The sequence below is a fragment of the Canis aureus genome, chromosome 35, assembly GCF_053574225.1.
Source record: "Canis aureus isolate CA01 chromosome 35, VMU_Caureus_v.1.0, whole genome shotgun sequence".
Taxonomy (NCBI): domain Eukaryota; kingdom Metazoa; phylum Chordata; class Mammalia; order Carnivora; family Canidae; genus Canis; species Canis aureus.
In genome coordinates, this window is record NC_135645.1 from 6,106,619 (window position 1) to 6,124,834 (window position 18,216).

At 40.9% G+C, this 18,216-nt stretch overlaps 1 protein-coding gene across 7 annotated transcripts in view; it reads right to left on the reverse strand.

Moving 5' to 3' along the window:
• Positions 1-18,216, reverse strand: part of CD86 (CD86 molecule) — a 90,801-nt gene that overhangs the window by 38,350 nt on the left and 34,235 nt on the right. The window contains exon 1 of one of the 7 annotated variants that reach the window (XM_077884029.1): positions 2,615-2,799. The exons of the other annotated variants lie outside the window; for them this stretch is intronic. Coding sequence (XP_077740155.1) covers positions 2,615-2,631 — 17 coding nt within the window. The 5' untranslated portion in view covers positions 2,632-2,799. Of the gene's footprint in view, positions 1-2,614; positions 2,800-18,216 lie in introns of those variants that run through there. 7 annotated transcript variants of the gene reach the window in all.

Sequence of the window (18,216 nt, forward strand, 5' to 3'; positions counted from 1 at the left end):
GAATTTTTCCTATGTAATACTGCCTTACGTTGATAAGCTGTCCTTCCCCTCACCCACTTGGGAGCAGAATATTTCCACACAGATGTAGGGTAACAGCATCAAAGATGCATATGCACAATGAAGAAATGTCTATGTAGACTCTTAAGGAGAAGAAGGCTGCTTTTATTCATTCCCTGATATTGTAGGTGACTAAGTATTAAAATCAGGAGTCCATTCCCCTCACTCACCCAAAAGAAGGAGCACAGCATGGTGAGAGCATTTAGTTTTTCCAGTCTACTTATAGCAAGTTTGTGTACGAGACACATCCCCAGTTCTCCTAGTCATATCTAGAATTGGATCTTTCTGAGACAAGGAGCATCCCTTTTCCAAATTATCAATGGTTGTTGAAGCCGTTTTTTTTTTTCCTTTTTTGCCAAAAAAGTGCCTATGAGCAAGCATCATGCCAAGTTATACAGGTGAGTCTGTGCACCTCTGGTCAAAGGCTCCGCCTACCGCAAATAAGACCCACAGAACTCACTAAAAGGCATTTATGCCAATCCTGGCCCTGTAAGAGGGCCCCTTCCTGTTCTCTCAGAACCAGAATCATGGTCAAAGAGAGAAAGCTAGTGTTTCAAGGGCACAATTTGAGGGACGTCCCCTCTCCCCATTCCGTGTACCAGCTCAACCCCGGGTGCTTGGAATTCCCAAATTACTCATTCCTTGGGTTAAGGCATTTTTGAAAGCCCCTATTAAAATGCAAATGCTAACTAGAAAGGAGCAATGTTTTTTGGTTTTAGCCCTTAAGAGTTAAGTTCAAGTTAATTTATCTAAATAGGAAATGGAACTCAGAAAGGAATCATACTCAAAAAAAGTAGGGAGACTAGTGAATGGGAACCTTCCTCTTCTGATGGGGAGATGGAAAGTGCTGAAGACATATTTTTCCCCTATACCTCTTCAAAATGGTGTCTATTTCCCAAAGCTCACCCTGAGTATACGCCAATCTACGGTTCAGAAACAAGGCTCTACATAAGGTTAGAGATGAGGATAAAGGTCCAGTAAAGAATGATGTGCCCAGCCTAAGGCCCTATCCTTCTGTCCTGCCCCCTAAATACTCTTATTTGCCTGACCACGAAAGGTGAATTGTCAACACTTGCCTAGACTCTGGATAACCGCCCAGGAACCTTCCAACCACCCTCCTTGCTTGCTTCAGACATGTTTTGTTCTTGTTCTGTTTCTTCACAGCTTTAGGCTCCTAGCCCAGAAACACCTAAACCTGGCCTCTATCCCATTTTTGAAACATGGTATTTCAAACATCTCAATTCTCTCCTAAAGAACCTGGCTTGGGTTACCTTTTCACCTTTTATGCTCTTTCCACTCTCACCTTAGCCTCAACTCCATAAAATCCAATCCTCATCTCCACCAGGAAGAGACACCTGACATTCAGGGGTATAGAGTAGCCAAAATATCAAGCTCAAAGACATAGTTATTAAACAGTGAGTAAAATCACAAAGAGCCATTTCCCTGCCTTCAAAGCACTGTCGCCATACAGTCATGTTAGTGTGACTATTTAATTAGCACTGTTTTCCCATAAGACTAAAAGCTTCAAGAGTACAAGGACCATGTCTTTTATGCTCCCTGTTAAAACCCCACTACATGGGACATAGTTAAGCCCTCAATAAATATATTTAGAAAACACCAGTGAACAAACATTTATAAAAGCTTCTATTATACACGGTATAGCTCATATAAATAGCATTCATGGTACCTGCAACAGCAAACAGCTAAAATAATACAGAACTGTGAGCTTGTGCACATAATTAGACTCATGTAAGTCCGGAGCCTTCGTCCCAAGTTTGAGGTTACACGTCAGAGGAATAGACCATCTCCTTAGCTATTACAATTTGAGGGGAGTGGGAAGTTCCCTTGGCCAAAAATTATTTTCACCTGTCTCTCCTTAAATAACTATTAGTGGAGACACTATTTTAAGCCTATTTGCAAATGCAAATACGTTCATGGTATACAGAACACGAGAAACCACTGCCTGGGCTCTTTTTTGACCTAAGACTTTCTTTTCAAATGGGCTGTTGGTCTCTGGTGCCAAGAGGAGCCAATAGTGTGATGGGGCACTTAGATGGGAGGAAGAAATGGAGAAAAGAGAAAAAAAGAGGGACAGGTAGAGAAATGCCAAATAAGAAAGCAGAGAGCGCTGCAGAGGCTGTGGCTTTTGCCTGGGTTGTCTGAACTTCCCACTGGCACGAGGGGCCCAGGCAGGGCCAGCGTCTTGGATGGTTTCTCCTGCAGCAGAGCTACTTGGAGCCTCCGGCAGCCAGAGGCCAGGGGCGGCTGCGGGTTGTTTGGTAAGTGGCGCCTTCTGTTTCCTGCCTGTCCCGTCCCTTAGGTCACCAAAGCAGACAAAGGGATCTGGCTGGAAGAGCCACGTCTTTGTATTGTCCTACCTCCGACACGGCCAGTCTCAGAAGCAAGCTCAGGCTTGCCCAGAAGTTCGGTGCATGTCCTCCACAGCCCTTCTTACCCGCTCCCTGGCCAGCCAGCAGCCCCACCTCTGAACACCTGCCCCAGACTCAGCCTCATCTAACCCCGTGCCCCCAGGCACCCGGGCGCCCGAAGAACGTACCTGTCACACATGCCCATCCACCGCAGCTCCCGGAGACCAGGTGCATAAGCCCAGTGGCATTCCCGAGGAACACAGAAGCCGGGTATTAAGAATAAACAAAGAGGAGACTTCGTGAGCTCCCCATAACGTCCTAACACCCCTCGTAGAGAAAGAAATAATGTCAGGGCTGAGGCTAGAACTCAAATGTAGAAAGGGGAACTGACAAGAAAGAAATAGCACCACAGACAGGGGCTGGTTCCAGATAACTTCTGATGGCAGGTGGGCATTTCCACCGATGAAAATGACTACGAATGCACTGGCGGAGAGTGAGTGAATGTAAAGCCCTGAGGAAACTCCCCAAAGACAGCCCAGCCACAAATATGACAAAGACTGACAGGGATCCGGGAGTGCAGGCTCTGAGGCTCATAGGTAAAGGTTCAGCTCAGTTTAACAAGTGTTTGATGGGGTAGCCACGTACCCTGTACCGTGTCTGGCTTGGCAGGGCTGCAGGAGACAGTTTGTAATCAGAGAACCCAGACACTGGGTATTTCTCTTCTCACTCACCCCACCCCCCCACCAACCATTCACTTTGAGTGTACCTCCATGGATCCTGCTAGAAGCCAATTAACATACACAGCCCGTTTTCACATTTTCCCAATCTAATCCTAACTGTCCTAATCTAGAATGTTTCTATTACCTTGGCTCCTGTTCATAGAACTAGGTGGTACTCTCAAGTCCAGGGACAAGTCACAAGCAGAGGAGTGACAGCTGTGTGAATGTCAAGTGGATTTTTCCAAACCTAGTGCTTCAGCAGGGACAGGCTTCACACCTATAATCCTGCCCCCAATGTATGGCTTCCTTTTCTGACTCAATCTGGCCCTGCAAAGCCCTCTGCTCAATGTTGGGGGGAGGGGGAGAGATTTGTGTGCTTCTGAGCCTGCAGTATTTGCACTCAAGAGAGAAGTTCCCTCTGAGCAAGCCTCCTCCACTCCCTGGAGGCCAACTGTGCCCTGCAGGGCTGGAGAAATTAAAGTAACAAAGGAAAAGCTGTTTGTTGTCTGGGTTGAGAAGGAGCACCCAAGCAAGGACTTGTGGTGCAGGGGAAGTAGCACAGCCTGGGTTTGAAACTGGTGGCCCAAGGTCAAATGCTGGCTTGATTGCTGGGCCCTGAAAAAGTTCTGAACATCTATCTCCCCATCTCAGTCTTCTTATTCAGGAAATGTGACCAGCGTCCTTGCTGCTTTGTTCTGAAAGACAAATGGGATCTTGCATGTAAATCGCCTGGCCCTGAGCATGCTATGCAGCTACTTACTCTTCATTATTACTTTCCTGTCTTCCTTTTAGACCGTCCAGTTCTCATTTTGACCTTTATTGGACCACAAAGATTATCCTTAACCACTGGAAGGATGATGGTCTTTCTTCCCAAAAACACATCAACTCCCTCACCTTCCGTCCAGGACCTCTTGAACCCATAGCCTTCCTGCATGGGTCCCGGGCCCTGACTCATAGGGTCTTCACTTCCTCTCAGCCATTCTGTGTGTATACCTTGGAAACTTCATCCTTTATTCGGATAGGCCCCACCTGGGGTTTTCCTCTGGATTTTACAATCATATATTTTTTTAATTTCAAAGGGTCCATTTAGTTTCCTTATTGTAACACATGAAATTACCCCTGTATCAGGGCACAGGAGAATCAATTTACATTCCACTCGTTTTTCAAGTTTCCTTTGTTTCTTTGTACTCAGCAGTCAAAATCTAAGATAGACTAAATTGGAAAGTCTTACTATTGGAATATTGGAATAGTATTTACTGAATTTCAGTCACTCTAGCTACTAGTCCCACTTCATATCTATGTCAAATCTGTATTAATTTTTTTATACACTTATTTTTCTCTTGACTTACTTTTGAGTCAGTTTATTTTAAAAGGAGTCTTTATATCAACAAAAAAATTTTAAAAGCCAATATACCTTGCCATAAGTGAAGGGTGAGTAAAAAATAACACATCACACAGGGCTTTGGAATCACAGACACCTGTGTTCAAACTCTGGCTAGTTCAAACTCAACACTAGTTGATACGTGTGTGTTCTTGGGGAAGTCATCTAACTTCTCTGAACCCTAGTTTCATCACAGAAGTAATGCTAAACATCTTATAAGCTTGTTGTAAGGATTAGATAGGAAGACACATATATGGTGTCTCACACAGATCCTGACATGTATCAGGTTTTTTTTTAAAAAAGCTGTTTTATTGTTTTCCCTTTCACATATTTTCTCTCATCTCCTCGTTTCAGCTCCTGCTTAGAGCAGTATCCTATACACTGCAACATTGAATTAATGAGAGATAAGGGGTGAGGCTGGCAGCAGAAATAAAGGACAACACGGTGCCATGGAATTCCCTTACTCCATGACTTCATTAGCATTGCAGGGTTGTCTAAGGGACCTCAGAAGTCATCCCAGCCTCTCACTGTGAAGCTGGACCCCTTTGATGTTATCTTCAGTAGACGGACATCCAGTCTTTGCTTTCTCACTTATGTTGGAAAACTCACTACCTGATAAGACAGTTTTAAGAGAAAAAGGTCTTCTTTATAATAATCTCACATCTCCCACTTCTCTCTCCTCAGCCCTATAAGTACCATCTACTTGTCTCTGTCCTGTATAGTAAACTAACTGGTATATGCATTTTTAACTTCTTTACATAGAGCCCTCCAAAGAGTTGAAAGCAGATATCTCTTCTCTCTGCTAAATAGTATCAGTGTCCTCAACTGTTCCTCATATGATGTGGTCTCTAGAACCAAAGCAACCTGGTGATTCTCTCACTGGCATCTGACTTCCTGAATTTATTAACATACCTCTTTGCAGAGAGGGCTCACAAAATGGAATGGATGATGATAAGATCACTTTTGTTAATGAGTCAGAGATCAAATAAGCTTATAAACAGTTGTATTGGAGTGGCTGACCATGATTTTTATTTTTTCAAGTGTCATGTCAGATCACCACCTCCTGGTCCAATCTTATTTGTGTGTCAGTGTTCAGCCAATCAAAATTACTCTAAATCCCATACATGTCTTTCATTGTATTGGTCATCTTTTCAAGCCATGTGCTGCTGAAAAATTTGATAAGAAGGCCTTACCCAAGGGTCATCAGGGCCAAGGAGAGATGGGGTTCAGCAGTGATGGTGGTCAACAATATCAAATGCTAAGATGAGGTTAAGCAAAATGAAGATCAGTTCCTTGTGCTTAGTAAGGAGGAAGTTACTAGTAACCTCAGAAGGCTGCTTTCTGTGTGGGGCTGCTTCCTCCATGCCTCACTCCCAGATGTTCTCATATCTGATGAGGCCAAGGCTACAAGCAAAAGCAGCAGGAAGCGAGTGGCCAGAGATGGTAGCTGGGTCAGGGAAATAGATACCTTTGTGATGTTCTTGCTGAACTGCCCAAGAGATATTCCCCTGGGACCACATAGTTAGGCTCTCCTCTGGGGGCAGGGAAGGGCAGAGCTAGGAACTTGTGGGCATTTGGAAAGATCCAAACAGCCAAATTTTCCAATTCCAGCCACGTATTTGTTTGCTATATATAAATGACTTCCTGTGGTCACTGGTCAAGAGGAAATTTAAATATTTTAAGTTGTGGTAGTTCCAATACAGGACAAGATCGTTTCCACAAATAATTGTAGCAGCAATTGTATTTATTGAAATGTTAGTGTTTGTTTTCGAGATTTCTTGACACACAGTTTTGTTTTGTTTGCAAGAGAGAAAGCAGAAGAGACAAAAGTCAAGGCACCTTTGGGCTTTTGTGAAAGCCCATGGAAGAGATGATACACGTGTCCTAGATAAGAAGAGAAAAGAGAGCACTTTTGAAATGCAAGAGGAAGGAAGGGCAGAGGTGTTTGGGTCCTGGGAGCAGTGGGATCCAAGCACCCTTCTCAGTGCTCCCCGGGGGCTAAAGCTTTGGGAGTCATGGCTCTTGCCTACAGAGGCAGTGCGCTTGGCTCATGGGCCTCAGTTGGTAACCCCCACTGACATGGGGGCCGGGAGCTGCCAGGCTTCACAGACTCCCGTGGTTTAGATAGTGAGGTTGCCAATGGCAACCAAGACAGACTTGGGACGTTAAGCCCTTTCTCCCATTTCTAGGCATTAAGTAAGCTTCCTGAATTCTGGAGGAAGGAAAGGGCACCCCTGTATGATCAAGATCGAATCTCCTATCCAACTGGCAGGATGGGTATCACGGGTGAGATTAGGTCGAGTTAAAGGAAATATGGAAAGTGATTATCTTTTACATACTTGGATTTCCGGACAGAAATTCCTACCCTATGCATAGTTCCTAAACGGTGTTTAGTTTAGAAGTCATGCAGCTCAGGGAGGTTCTGTTCTTGTTCCTAGCCCTGCTGCGTAAACTCTCACAGTGCAGGATAGCTAGCCACCGCTCCCAGGGCCTGACGCTTCTCTTTTAGTTGAACTCTTCTGGGTCCACAGAGAGGGATCCTTGACACCAGTTGAGAGAGCGTAAAACATTTGCTATGAATTTTTTCTTTTACTGCTGTTAGAGAAAGTATTTCTAAAAGCCTTCCTCCTGAAGGCATAAACACCCTGACCGCTGAGAGAATGAAGAGACAGCCACAAAGTGGAAAAAAGCATCTGCAAAACAGATACCTGATAAAGGACTGACATCCAAAATGTATAAAGAACTCTTAAAACCCAAGAAAATAAAAAAAATTAAAAAAAAAACCCAAGAAAATGAATGACTCGGTCTAAAAACGGACAAAAGATCTGATCACGCACCTTACCAAAGAAGATACACAGATGGTAGATAAGCACATTAAAAGGTGCTCAGTGGGACGCCTGGGTGGCTCAGCGGTAGCGACTAACGTGCCCTTCAGTAAATGAATAGATAGACAAAGTGTGGTGCACCCATACAATGGAATATTATTCAATGATAAATAGAGATGAGGTCTCAAGCTACGAAAAGACAGGTACAAACTTTAAATGCATATGGTTTAATGAAAGAAGTCAACCTCAAAAGGCTACATACTGTATGCTACCAATTAGATGACATTCTGGAAAAGGCAAAACCACTGAGTAAAAAGATCAGTGATTGCAAGGAAATGTGAGGAGGGGTGAATGGAGGAGCACAGGATTTTCATGGCAGTGAAACTTTCCTTATGATCCTGTAATGGTGGATACATGTTATAAATTTGTCAAAGCCCATAGAACTGCAGAACCCAAAGAGGGGAATTAAATGTTAAGCATGAGCTTTAATGAACAATGTTGGTTCTCTGATTGTAGCAAATATACCACACTTACTCACGATCATAATAGGGGCGACTGTGTGCCGGGGAGAGGGTATATGGGAATTCTCTGTACCATCTGCCCAATTTTTCTGTAAGTCTAAAACTGTTAAAAAAAAAAAAAAAGAAGCCTAATTGATTAAACACACACACACACACACACACACACACACACACACACTAACCACATGCACTGATTCCTGGTAAAGCAGCTAAGTTAATGACATGACATTTTAGAGAGCTTCTACACTAGTGGGTAAGAAAATTAGCATCAATTTCACAGTCCAGAGGTTCACTTCTCCACGTTGCCCACTTGTGATCAAACACCATGCATAAAATATTGCTGCAAAACATCTGTACTTTAGTATTTCTGCCCTTTATTTTGATATTTTCTGCATCTTTCTTGTGCAGAATTATAGGTTTTTATGTCAGTTCCTTAAGTACGTTAAAAAGTCCCATTGTGTTCTAAGGCCCAGATCAATAAAAAATAGCTTTCAGTTCCATGTTTCTGGAGGAACATTCTTAGAAACGCAGTAAGTTTCTTTTTTCTTTGAGTGGGAGATACAGCATTGACGTACATTTAAAAGCAATCTTAAATGGTTAAGTATTGAAGGTTGAGTCTTTTTCTTTGTCTGAGCCAAAGTTTTGCAGCCTCCATATTTATATCCTATAAGAGGGTCACCAAGGTAGGGAGAGACCCTCATTCTTACAACCTCTAGCGCAGGCTCCTCTCTGGTCCTGGGGTGGTGTCTCTGCTGCCCGGGGTGTCTTATTTTATTCACTTTCTCATGATGCAAATTCACACCCATCATTCATGCGTGCTAAGAAAGAGGGAACATGTATTGTTTCTTAAGTTATATTCGATCAACTTCTGAGCACAGAAACTAGGACCTAGTGACATACTTTTGCCTAGACGTCTTCTGAGGAGAAGACACAGAGGCAAAGGACACCAACAGTTATTTACAAGATTCTATCAAATGAATGCAAAAGATTCTTGGCTGTCAAGAATCTCTCAAAACCGAATGGTGGCTTAATAAAACATACCCAAACTTCAGCAACAGTATACATGTATTTGGACTGAAGATTACATTAGCATCTAGTAAAAGGTAGGGTAAGGAAAAATTGTCAAACGGCAAGTGTCAGGATGTACAGGTTTTAGAAAAAGAAGTACTGCTGTACCTGGGCTGGATGTGGCCTTTAGATGAACCGCTACTTTAGCAGTATGGGCAAGGGTGGAAGATGAAACATGGCATAGAGCTCAGGCTAAGGATGGCAACCCTGGCAGGTAAGGAGCCAGCCATCCCAAACCCAGGGTCTGAAAATGGTCAGTTGTCTGGTGGAGACACGGCTGAGTGGGGTGGGGGTGTGCTGTGGCACACGCAGAATTGGGAGCTCCTGGAATTATGGTATCTACAGTGTGGTGGGTGGAGGCACTTCAACTGTTTCTCCCTATGGAACCAGGCCCAGCACTGGGAGATACGCCTGAGGGGGCAATGGGGAACTGGACCACAGATCAGGAAACAAGGCCAAGCCAGAAAGGACTACAGCTTGGGGAATTGAGGGACTCACAACTCAACCCCAGGACACTAGAGATCACAAGTATATCAACAAGACCACCTGCAGAGCAACCCTGCCCCTGTGTCTGCCTGCTGTGCATACAAACATGTCATAAAAGGAACTAGGCACAGCTTCAGGGGTCGCTCTAGGGTGTCCATGGGAACTGGTAATAACTATGGGCTCTAGTGACAAACAAATACACATATTTTATCCTTTACCTTTGTTTCTACCCATCTTTTGTATCTTAACAATATTTCCCATTTTCCAATAATAAGCCACTGATTAGCGCCACTTGGAATTTCTACTTTTTAATTTGCCTTCAGCCATTCAATAAATGCTTCACCAGCCTTAATTGAGTAGGTCTTGGGCTGGTCCTAGGATATAAGATGAACAAAAGCAGAGGGTCCCTGCTCTGCAAGATTCTGCAGGTGAGTGCAGGAGACCTATACCAATTAGTAATGTCGAGGGACCTGCCACCAAGTGATTTTCAAGATCAACAACTTTAGTTATGTAGGACGTCCTAATGATGCAATAACTTCCTAATAGCATGTGATAGATTCTAACTAGGTTGTATCTGTATCGGTCATAATTAAGAAAAGGGAATAGGCTTTTCTAAGAAATATTGGTTCTCCTTCAGTTCATATTTTAAATGGTTGTTGTGTCTGCATGACCGTTAGTCATGGGTGGCACAGTAGAAAACTCGGTCAGAGAAGGGTAGACTAAAGTGATACTTAATTTCTATTTTAATAATTCTATATCCTAGCTATCTAGTAATATTTACAATATAATCTTAGAATCTTGGGACTTCTGAGAGTTTACCCAAAAGATATTACTAGTTAACAAATAACGAAACTATGTAAAATCTTTCCAAGATGAATGAAACATATACAAAGCTTAAAAAATTGATACCAGGGATCCCTGGGTGGCGCAGCGGTTTGGCGCCTGCCTTTGGCCCAGGGCGCGATCCTGGAGACCCGGGATCGAATCCCACATCGGGCTCCCGGTGCATGGAGCCTACTTCTCCCTCTGCCTGTGTCTCTGCCTCTCTCTCTCTCTGTGACTATCATAAAAAAAAAAAAAAAAAAAAAATACCAATAAACTACCAACATCAGTGATGGTACTTTTCAGAATTCAACAAAGTAAATATATGATTCCAAACATAGCACTTTATCAATCTTTAGTGTTAACTGGGAACATTAAACCTAAATTCAGAAGATTGTGATTTCTGAATTTAAAGTGGCCCATTTGCTTAAGGGTATGCACTTACACATTCTGAGAAACTGTCATTTCTTTCACAAAGCATCTGACATTTGCCATTTCCTTTAAATCTTAGTTAGAAGAAATAAAATGAGGTAATATGCTAAATGTAAAAGTGGCTTGAAGAGTTAAGTCCATATGCTTTTTCCTATTTGTGCTGAGGAGAGAATATAATACATAACAAAACTAACACATTTTAGCAAATGGCAGCATATTTCAAATTTAGGGAAGCATGATCTGCGAAAGCACCTTTTTATGCAAAATATTTATATAAGAGCATAAATAAAATGTACTCTACAAAGTAAAATAAAATAGATTGGGGCATATAGAATACAGCCAGTATGACTAAGCTTGTTAAAACAAAACAAAACACCACTGGAGTTTTTAAAGCTTCCATTTCACAACAGGGTTAAGGGAGTGGGCATAGCACACTCAAAGGCTCACTTCCCCGTGGGATCTCTGTAACCAAAAGCAATGTACTTGAGACTTCTGGGAACCCTTACAACATGTATTTATCAACTTGGATTTGCAATTTTGAAGTTGATGGTGCAGAACCATTGAGATGTAATTTTGCAGTTCCCTTCACATGCTTTTATCTGGAAGATTCTAAAGGTCCACCACCCCATAGGCATGTGGCTACTTGGAAGAAATTTTCCAATAAAACAGATGTCACTCTTCCTACTCTCTAGCCACGTGAGAAAAGGGTGGCCTCTTTTGAAAACCGCCTTAAATAGCTTTCCTCACATCTGGTTTAAGAGGGAAAGAAATCTCAAAAAAAAGCCTCGCACTGGTTGTCTGCAATTTTGATGTGAAGACATTGGAATTCTTAAGAGGGACTGCACTGGTAAACCGATCTTCGCGATTCAAGTATTGGAGACAAAATATTGTATTTGTCATCATACTTGAGTTCCATTTTCACTGTGCATGGCCTATTTGCATACAAACAAAGGAGATTATTTTTACAAGAGGTTTTCTGTGTCTTTGTTTTGGTCCTTTGGGATGACTGTGGTAAATAAGGGAGCAAGCCATTTTCATACCTTGGATTTCACACATTGTGCTTATATCATCCTTCACTTCCTCTTCCTCACCGCCACCCATTCATTGGTGGCCAGTTTTGGGGTCTCTATCACCTCTTGTCTGGATGACAGCAACAGCATCCTGCCTGTTTGCCTTTCACTATCCTTTACCCTATCATTACTGTTCACCGAGAGCAATCTGATTACGAAACTTCCTTGTTTTGAAGACTTGCTCCCTTTCCCCTCATGCGCTAGTGGCCATACTTCTTAGGAAAACACACAATGCCCTTCACAGCCTGAATCCAACTTTTCTCTTCTGCTTTCATCAGTCAACCCATATAACCTACCTTCTGGTCCCACTTGAACTGTTTCACTGTCCCTTGACCCTCCTTGACCTTTCAGGACTTTTTGTGTACTTTGCCTTTGCACAACCTATTCCTTCCGCCTGGCATGCCTTTCCTGACTTTTCTATATGCAAAGCTCCTCTGCTCCTTTGAGATCCAGATGACTCCACAGTTCACAGTTGAACCTTGCCTGCCATCCTTCTCTCCTTTTTCACCATATCTGTATCTTTCTCCCTCCCAAGTCACATCATTTATTCTTTCATTTTAAGGGTTTCCTCCTTGTGTTAAAACTTCACTGCTCATATGGATGTCCTGTCCTGACTTCCACAAGGGCAGGGAACATGTTTAATTCCTTTTGCATTCCTGATACTTAGTGCAGGTCCAGTAAACATTATTAAACTTAATACCTGTTCATCGATCACTTATAAGTAGGTAGTACTTTAAGTGCATCACTACATTTAGTTTAATATAATAAATGTAGAAAGTTTTACAGATGAGGAAATTGAGTTTCAGGGAAGTTAGGCCACTTGCCTAGGGACACACAGCTGGTGATCTCAAGGTTTTAGCAGGATATAGAACTGAATCTGTTTTAATTTCTCACTGATAATGCTATATGACTATCATTAGAATGTCACACAGATGTCAGTGTACTTTTTTGGTGTGGTTTGGCTCTTTTTAAGTAAATCTCTCCACTCTACCTTTTACTAATTATGCAACCTTGAGTAAGTTACCAAACCTCTCTAAACCTCAATTTCCTCATTTTTTTTCAATGGGGAAAATAATACCTAATTTATATGGTTATTGTAAAGATTCAGGGACAACACCTATGTAAGGTTCCCAGCCCCATCCCTGCTCATCCCAGCAATCACTTCTTCCTTCCAGCCATGTATTTCATATTCCTCCATTCACTCACTTAATCCTTACCCTCTGAAAATTGGAAACTATTAAATCTTCTAACAGATGAAGAAATAGGCTTAGAGAAGTAAATAACTTGCCCAAAGTTCCTTTAATCCAAGGAAATGTTTTTCCTAAGATCCCTCAGAACTAAATGAGACCCTCAGATCGATACCTAAGAAGGGATCACTCTGCCTGTAGGTGTGAAAACACAACTAAAGGTGTGAAAGAAACTGAGTTTGTGTTTGTTTTCCTTTTTTTCTGACTTCTTTTCCTGGCAACTAATACTTAACCAGCCAGAGAATTGTCTTGAAAACAGAAACTTGGGTGAGCCACTGCATGGGCCTATTAACTTTTCTGCTTCCTGCTGTCTAAATTCTTCGTGTCCTTCAAGTTTCCACCTACTCCACTGAGCCCTCAGACAAGCTTCCCTCTGTCTTTACTAATCCACTTCCTTCTAGCCCCCAAGCAAAGATCTTGGGACCAGGTCCAGCCCAATCAGAAAGGAAGAGGTAGGGGATCCCTGGGTGGCTCAGCGATTTAGCACCTGCCTTTGGTCCAGGGAGCGATCCTGGAGTCCCGGGATCGAGTCCCACATCAGGCTCCCTGCATGGAGCCTGCTTCTCCCCCCTCCTGTGTCTCTGCCTCTCTCTCTCTCTCTCTATGTCTATCATGAATGAATAAATAAATCTTTAAAAAGAAAAAAAAGAAAGGAAGAGGTAAATGCTCTCTGCCTTAGGATCCAGCACCCTGGGGGAAGTGTCTTGCTGGATCCATGTTTCCAAAACCCCTAGCTTCTGCAGCTCCCAGCTCTTGTCTGTCTTATTCCATTTGGTTATGCTTTCCCACCTGCTGATGCCTCACTGTGTAGCCAGTGGTTTTAGACTCAAGTGCCTGCAGTGTCCTGGCAGGTAATGAAAATAAATGAGCAAAATAGGCCACATAGGAAAAGGAGAACCCCATTGGAAGTTGAGCAACCTTTTCTAGATTCACCAGTTGGGAATGTGGGCCTAGTGTTACCGGGTATTCTATTTCATGTGAATTCTCCAGATTTTTAAAGTATTGGTAACTAATTATAATTTAAGGGTTTTTTTTTAAATCTTTAAAGATTACAGTCTATGTATGTACCATTTTTGGCCTACCAACTTTTAATTTTCAACCTCTATCCCAGACCTATTGCTTCCTAGTTCTTATCTTTATCATTTGGTTGCTAGAGCTTGTTTTGGACCATGACACAACATAGCTGTCTCTCAGCACAAATCTTTCCACCCACAAATCAGTCTTGCTGCTAAGAGTAATCTCATTCTCCCTTGATCTCCCATAATATATGCTCTTATAATGTTTGTTCAGAGGTTTGGTCTAGAATTAGGTTGCGGTCTGGAATCCTGGCTCTGTATCAGCTCTGTGACCTGGTCGAGTTATTTAACATCTCTAAAATTTAGTTTTCACTTGTGGAAAATGGGGGATAATAATATTATCTACCTCCTGGAGTTGTAAGGGTTAAATGAAATAATATATAATGTGATATAGTATGCCATAATGCCTGCATGTGGTAAGAAATGTTAGCTATGGTGAAACCTTCTCCCTTAGTAGCTGCTAAATAGGATCTTTATCTGATTGATCTTCATTTTCTCAACACTAAATAAAATTTTATTGAATAAGTGAATAAGCAAATAGTCCCAGATCCCTCTTTTCTAGCGCTGATTCACTATAGCCCCTTCTTTTTTTTTTATTTTTTTATTTTTTTTTACTATAGCCCCTTCTTAAACCCCTCCATTTACAGTGATCTCACTCTCCTCTGAACTTCTGTTGTACTAACAGAGGTCAGAGTTCAAAACTGGTGGCCTGAGCCAAGCCAGACCCTCCAGACATTGAGGCATTACATAAAAATCAGGACATTTCACCTTTAAGGCTATCTTTTTTTTTTTTTTTTTTTTAAGGTTATCTTTCTTACTTCTCTCAAAAAATTAGATTAGGTTGTACTGGACCACACTCCTGCACACAAAACAACAGAGTGGTGACCAGCAGCATTGCTCAACATGGTGCTCATCTGCTTATGTAATGAAGTCTCCACCATTCATGTGCCATGTGGGTATAATGAACTATAGGCCTCTATCGCACTTCTCTTATCTGAGGGCCTCTGTAGGTATTCTTTGCCACTCCTGATTTAGACACTGTCTCTCACCATTAAATTGCTTTTTTTTAACTTGATTTCATCCTGCTTAGCAGAGTAATATAAGTTCACTGTAGATTTAGCAATTTTAAAGAAAAAGCCCTATTTCTGTAATCTCATCAATCTAGAGGTAACCACTGTAACTATTTTGACAGACTTGCTTGCTATGTTATTTCTATGCATTCTTTTCCTTATAATTCCATAGGCTTATGTCTTCTTCGGTCATTAAAAAGTCATCAACACATACACAGATACACACAAGTCATCAACAGCTTCATTTTTAATTTACTTAACCATTCACCTACTATGAAAAATTTAGGTTGATTCTTATTTTTCATTACATTAAATAATGCTATAATAAACATTTTTGTACACAAATCTTTTCCATGTTTCTTAGTATTTACCTATATTCTTAAAGGTGAAATTATTACAGAAGAGGAATAATCCTTTTTATAATAAACAAAAGTGGTAGTTTATATATCTTCTAGATTTAGAAGTGCAAATTTGAATATGTTACCCACAATGACTAATAAAGCAAACAAGTCTTTATAAGAGCAGACATTAGCAGGCGTAACGTATTTGAAGTCCAGAAGGCTAAAACAGGGGTTTTCATAGCTTCATGAAGACATACATAATTACCAATTATAGGACAGGATTTTATTTTAACGTTTTTGGCATCATACCTTACATAAAATATGTTTTATGTGGCTTTGTTGCTTGGCTTTCACCTTATTCACCTGCATTGAGCCTGTTCTTCTCTTATCTATAATTAGAGGTTTACTATCGTGACTTCTGAATTTAAATAAGAATCCATTTACTAAAACTGAATCAGAAAAGGCAGAGCTAAGGAAATTTAACACAATTTAAAATATAGAAAATAATAGGTTTAAAGAAAAGAATGTGAAGACTAAAATATTTTATTTCCACAAGACTTCAAAATACACTATGAACTCCCATAAGCCTCATGGCATTGGTAAGTACTCATAACCACATTTTACAGATGAAGGCACCGAATTTCAGGGGGCCCAGTAGCTTCTGCAAGGTAACGCTGCTGGTAAACACAGAACTACTTATTAACTACTTATTATTTGACACCTGCTGGACTTATTCAAAGCTCTGGCATTGATCCAAGACATACTGCCTACAGAGAAATGGAAAGCAGCTACCCTCGTTCTTCTGTGGAACCTTGCAAACTTCACTGTTATTTTTTTTAATCATCATATTTGATATATTTACCTTCAGAAATCATGTTACTCATTCTGGCATATTTCTAATGTGTAGCCAAAGGCCTAGAACAGATGCTGTATGAACTGAAAAAATTACTAAGAACAGAGAAATAGGCAGTTGGCCAGAATGAGTGTTTTTAAGAATTTTTAAGCTTCTTATAGTTGACAAATTGCTTTCCAGAAAAGTTATAGGCATTCATAATCCCACAATCAATAGTATCTAAAATACCATTCTTCTTGTACTTATTATTATTATTATTATTATTATTATTATTATTATTATTTTAGAGAGAAAGAGAGAGTGAACAGGAAAAGGGCAGAGGGAGAGAGAGAATCCTAGGTGTGGAGCCCGATGCAGGGCTTGATCTCATGACCCTGAGATCATGCCCTGAGCCAAAATCAAGAGTCAACACTTAACCAACTGAGCCACCTCACTAACATTATTATATCCACCCCTACAAAATATAAATTGTTCATTGATAACTAAAAATACCTCATTGGTGTTTACATTGGCATTTCTTTAATATTTAGTGAAGATGAACATTTTGGGTTTCTTTAAATTGCCTTTTTAAATTGTTTTTAATTTTAATTCAAGTATTGTTAACATACATGCTCTATTAGTTCAAGTATACAATATAGTGATTCAACAATTCTATACATTACTTAGTGCTCATCATGATAAGTGTAAGTGTACTGTTTAATTCCCATCCCTGTTTCACCCATCCCCCCTTCTGTCTCCTCTCTTGTAACCATCAGCTTATTCTCTGTAATTAAGAATCTGTTCCTTGTGGGATGCCTGGGTGGCTCAGCGGTTTAGCGCCTGTCTTTGGCCCAGGGCCTGATCCTGGAGTCCCAGGATTGAGTCCCACATTGGGCTCCCTGCGTGGAGCCTGCTTCTCCCTCTGCCTGTGTCTCTGCCTCTCTCTCTCTCTCTCTCTCTCTCTCTGTGTCTCTCATGAATAAATAAATAAAATCTTAAAAAAAAAAAAAGAATCTGTTTCTTGGTTTGTCTCTCTCTCTTTTTTCCCTCTACTCATTTGTGTTTTTCTTCAATTTCATGTAAAATGAAATTATATGGTATTTGTCTTTTTCTGATTTACTTCGCTTAGCATTCTACTCTCTAGCTCCATCCATGTTCTTGCAAATGGCAAGATTTAATTCTTATTTATGGTTGAGTAATATTACATTGTGTCTGTGTATGTGTGTTTGTGTTCAGCTGCTTCCGTTACAAATAATGCTGCAATAAATATAAGGTTGTATGTATCCTTTTGAATTAGTGTTTTTGTATTTTGGAGGTAAATACCCTAAGGAGTGCAATTACTGGATCATAGAAAGGTTCTATTTTTAACTTTTTGAGGAACCTCCATACTGTTTCCCACAGTGGCTGTACCAGTTTGCATTCCCACTACACAGTGCACAAAGGTTCCTTTTTCTCCGCATTTTTGCTAACAACTTGCTTCTTGTGTTTTTGATTGTAGCAATTCTGATAGATATGAGGTGATATCTCATTGTAGTTTTGATTTGCCTTTCCTTGATAAAGAGTGATGTTGAGCATCTTTTCATGCATCTATTGGTTATTTGTATGTCCTTGGAGAAATGTCTGTTCATGTGATCTGCCCATTTGTTAATTGGATTATTTGTTTTTTGGGTGTTGAGTTGTATCTTTAAATTAATTTTTAAATGCTTTATTTTGAAATAATTTAAGAGGCAAAAAAAGTAGAAAAAATGTGTAAGGAGGTCTTGTGTACCCTTCACCCACTTTCTCCCAACAGTAACGTCTTGTATTATTGTGGTACAACAGTTAAAACCAGGAGATGGACATTGGTATAATTCACAGAGCTTATTTAGATCTGACCAGTTTTATGTGCATTCATCTGTGT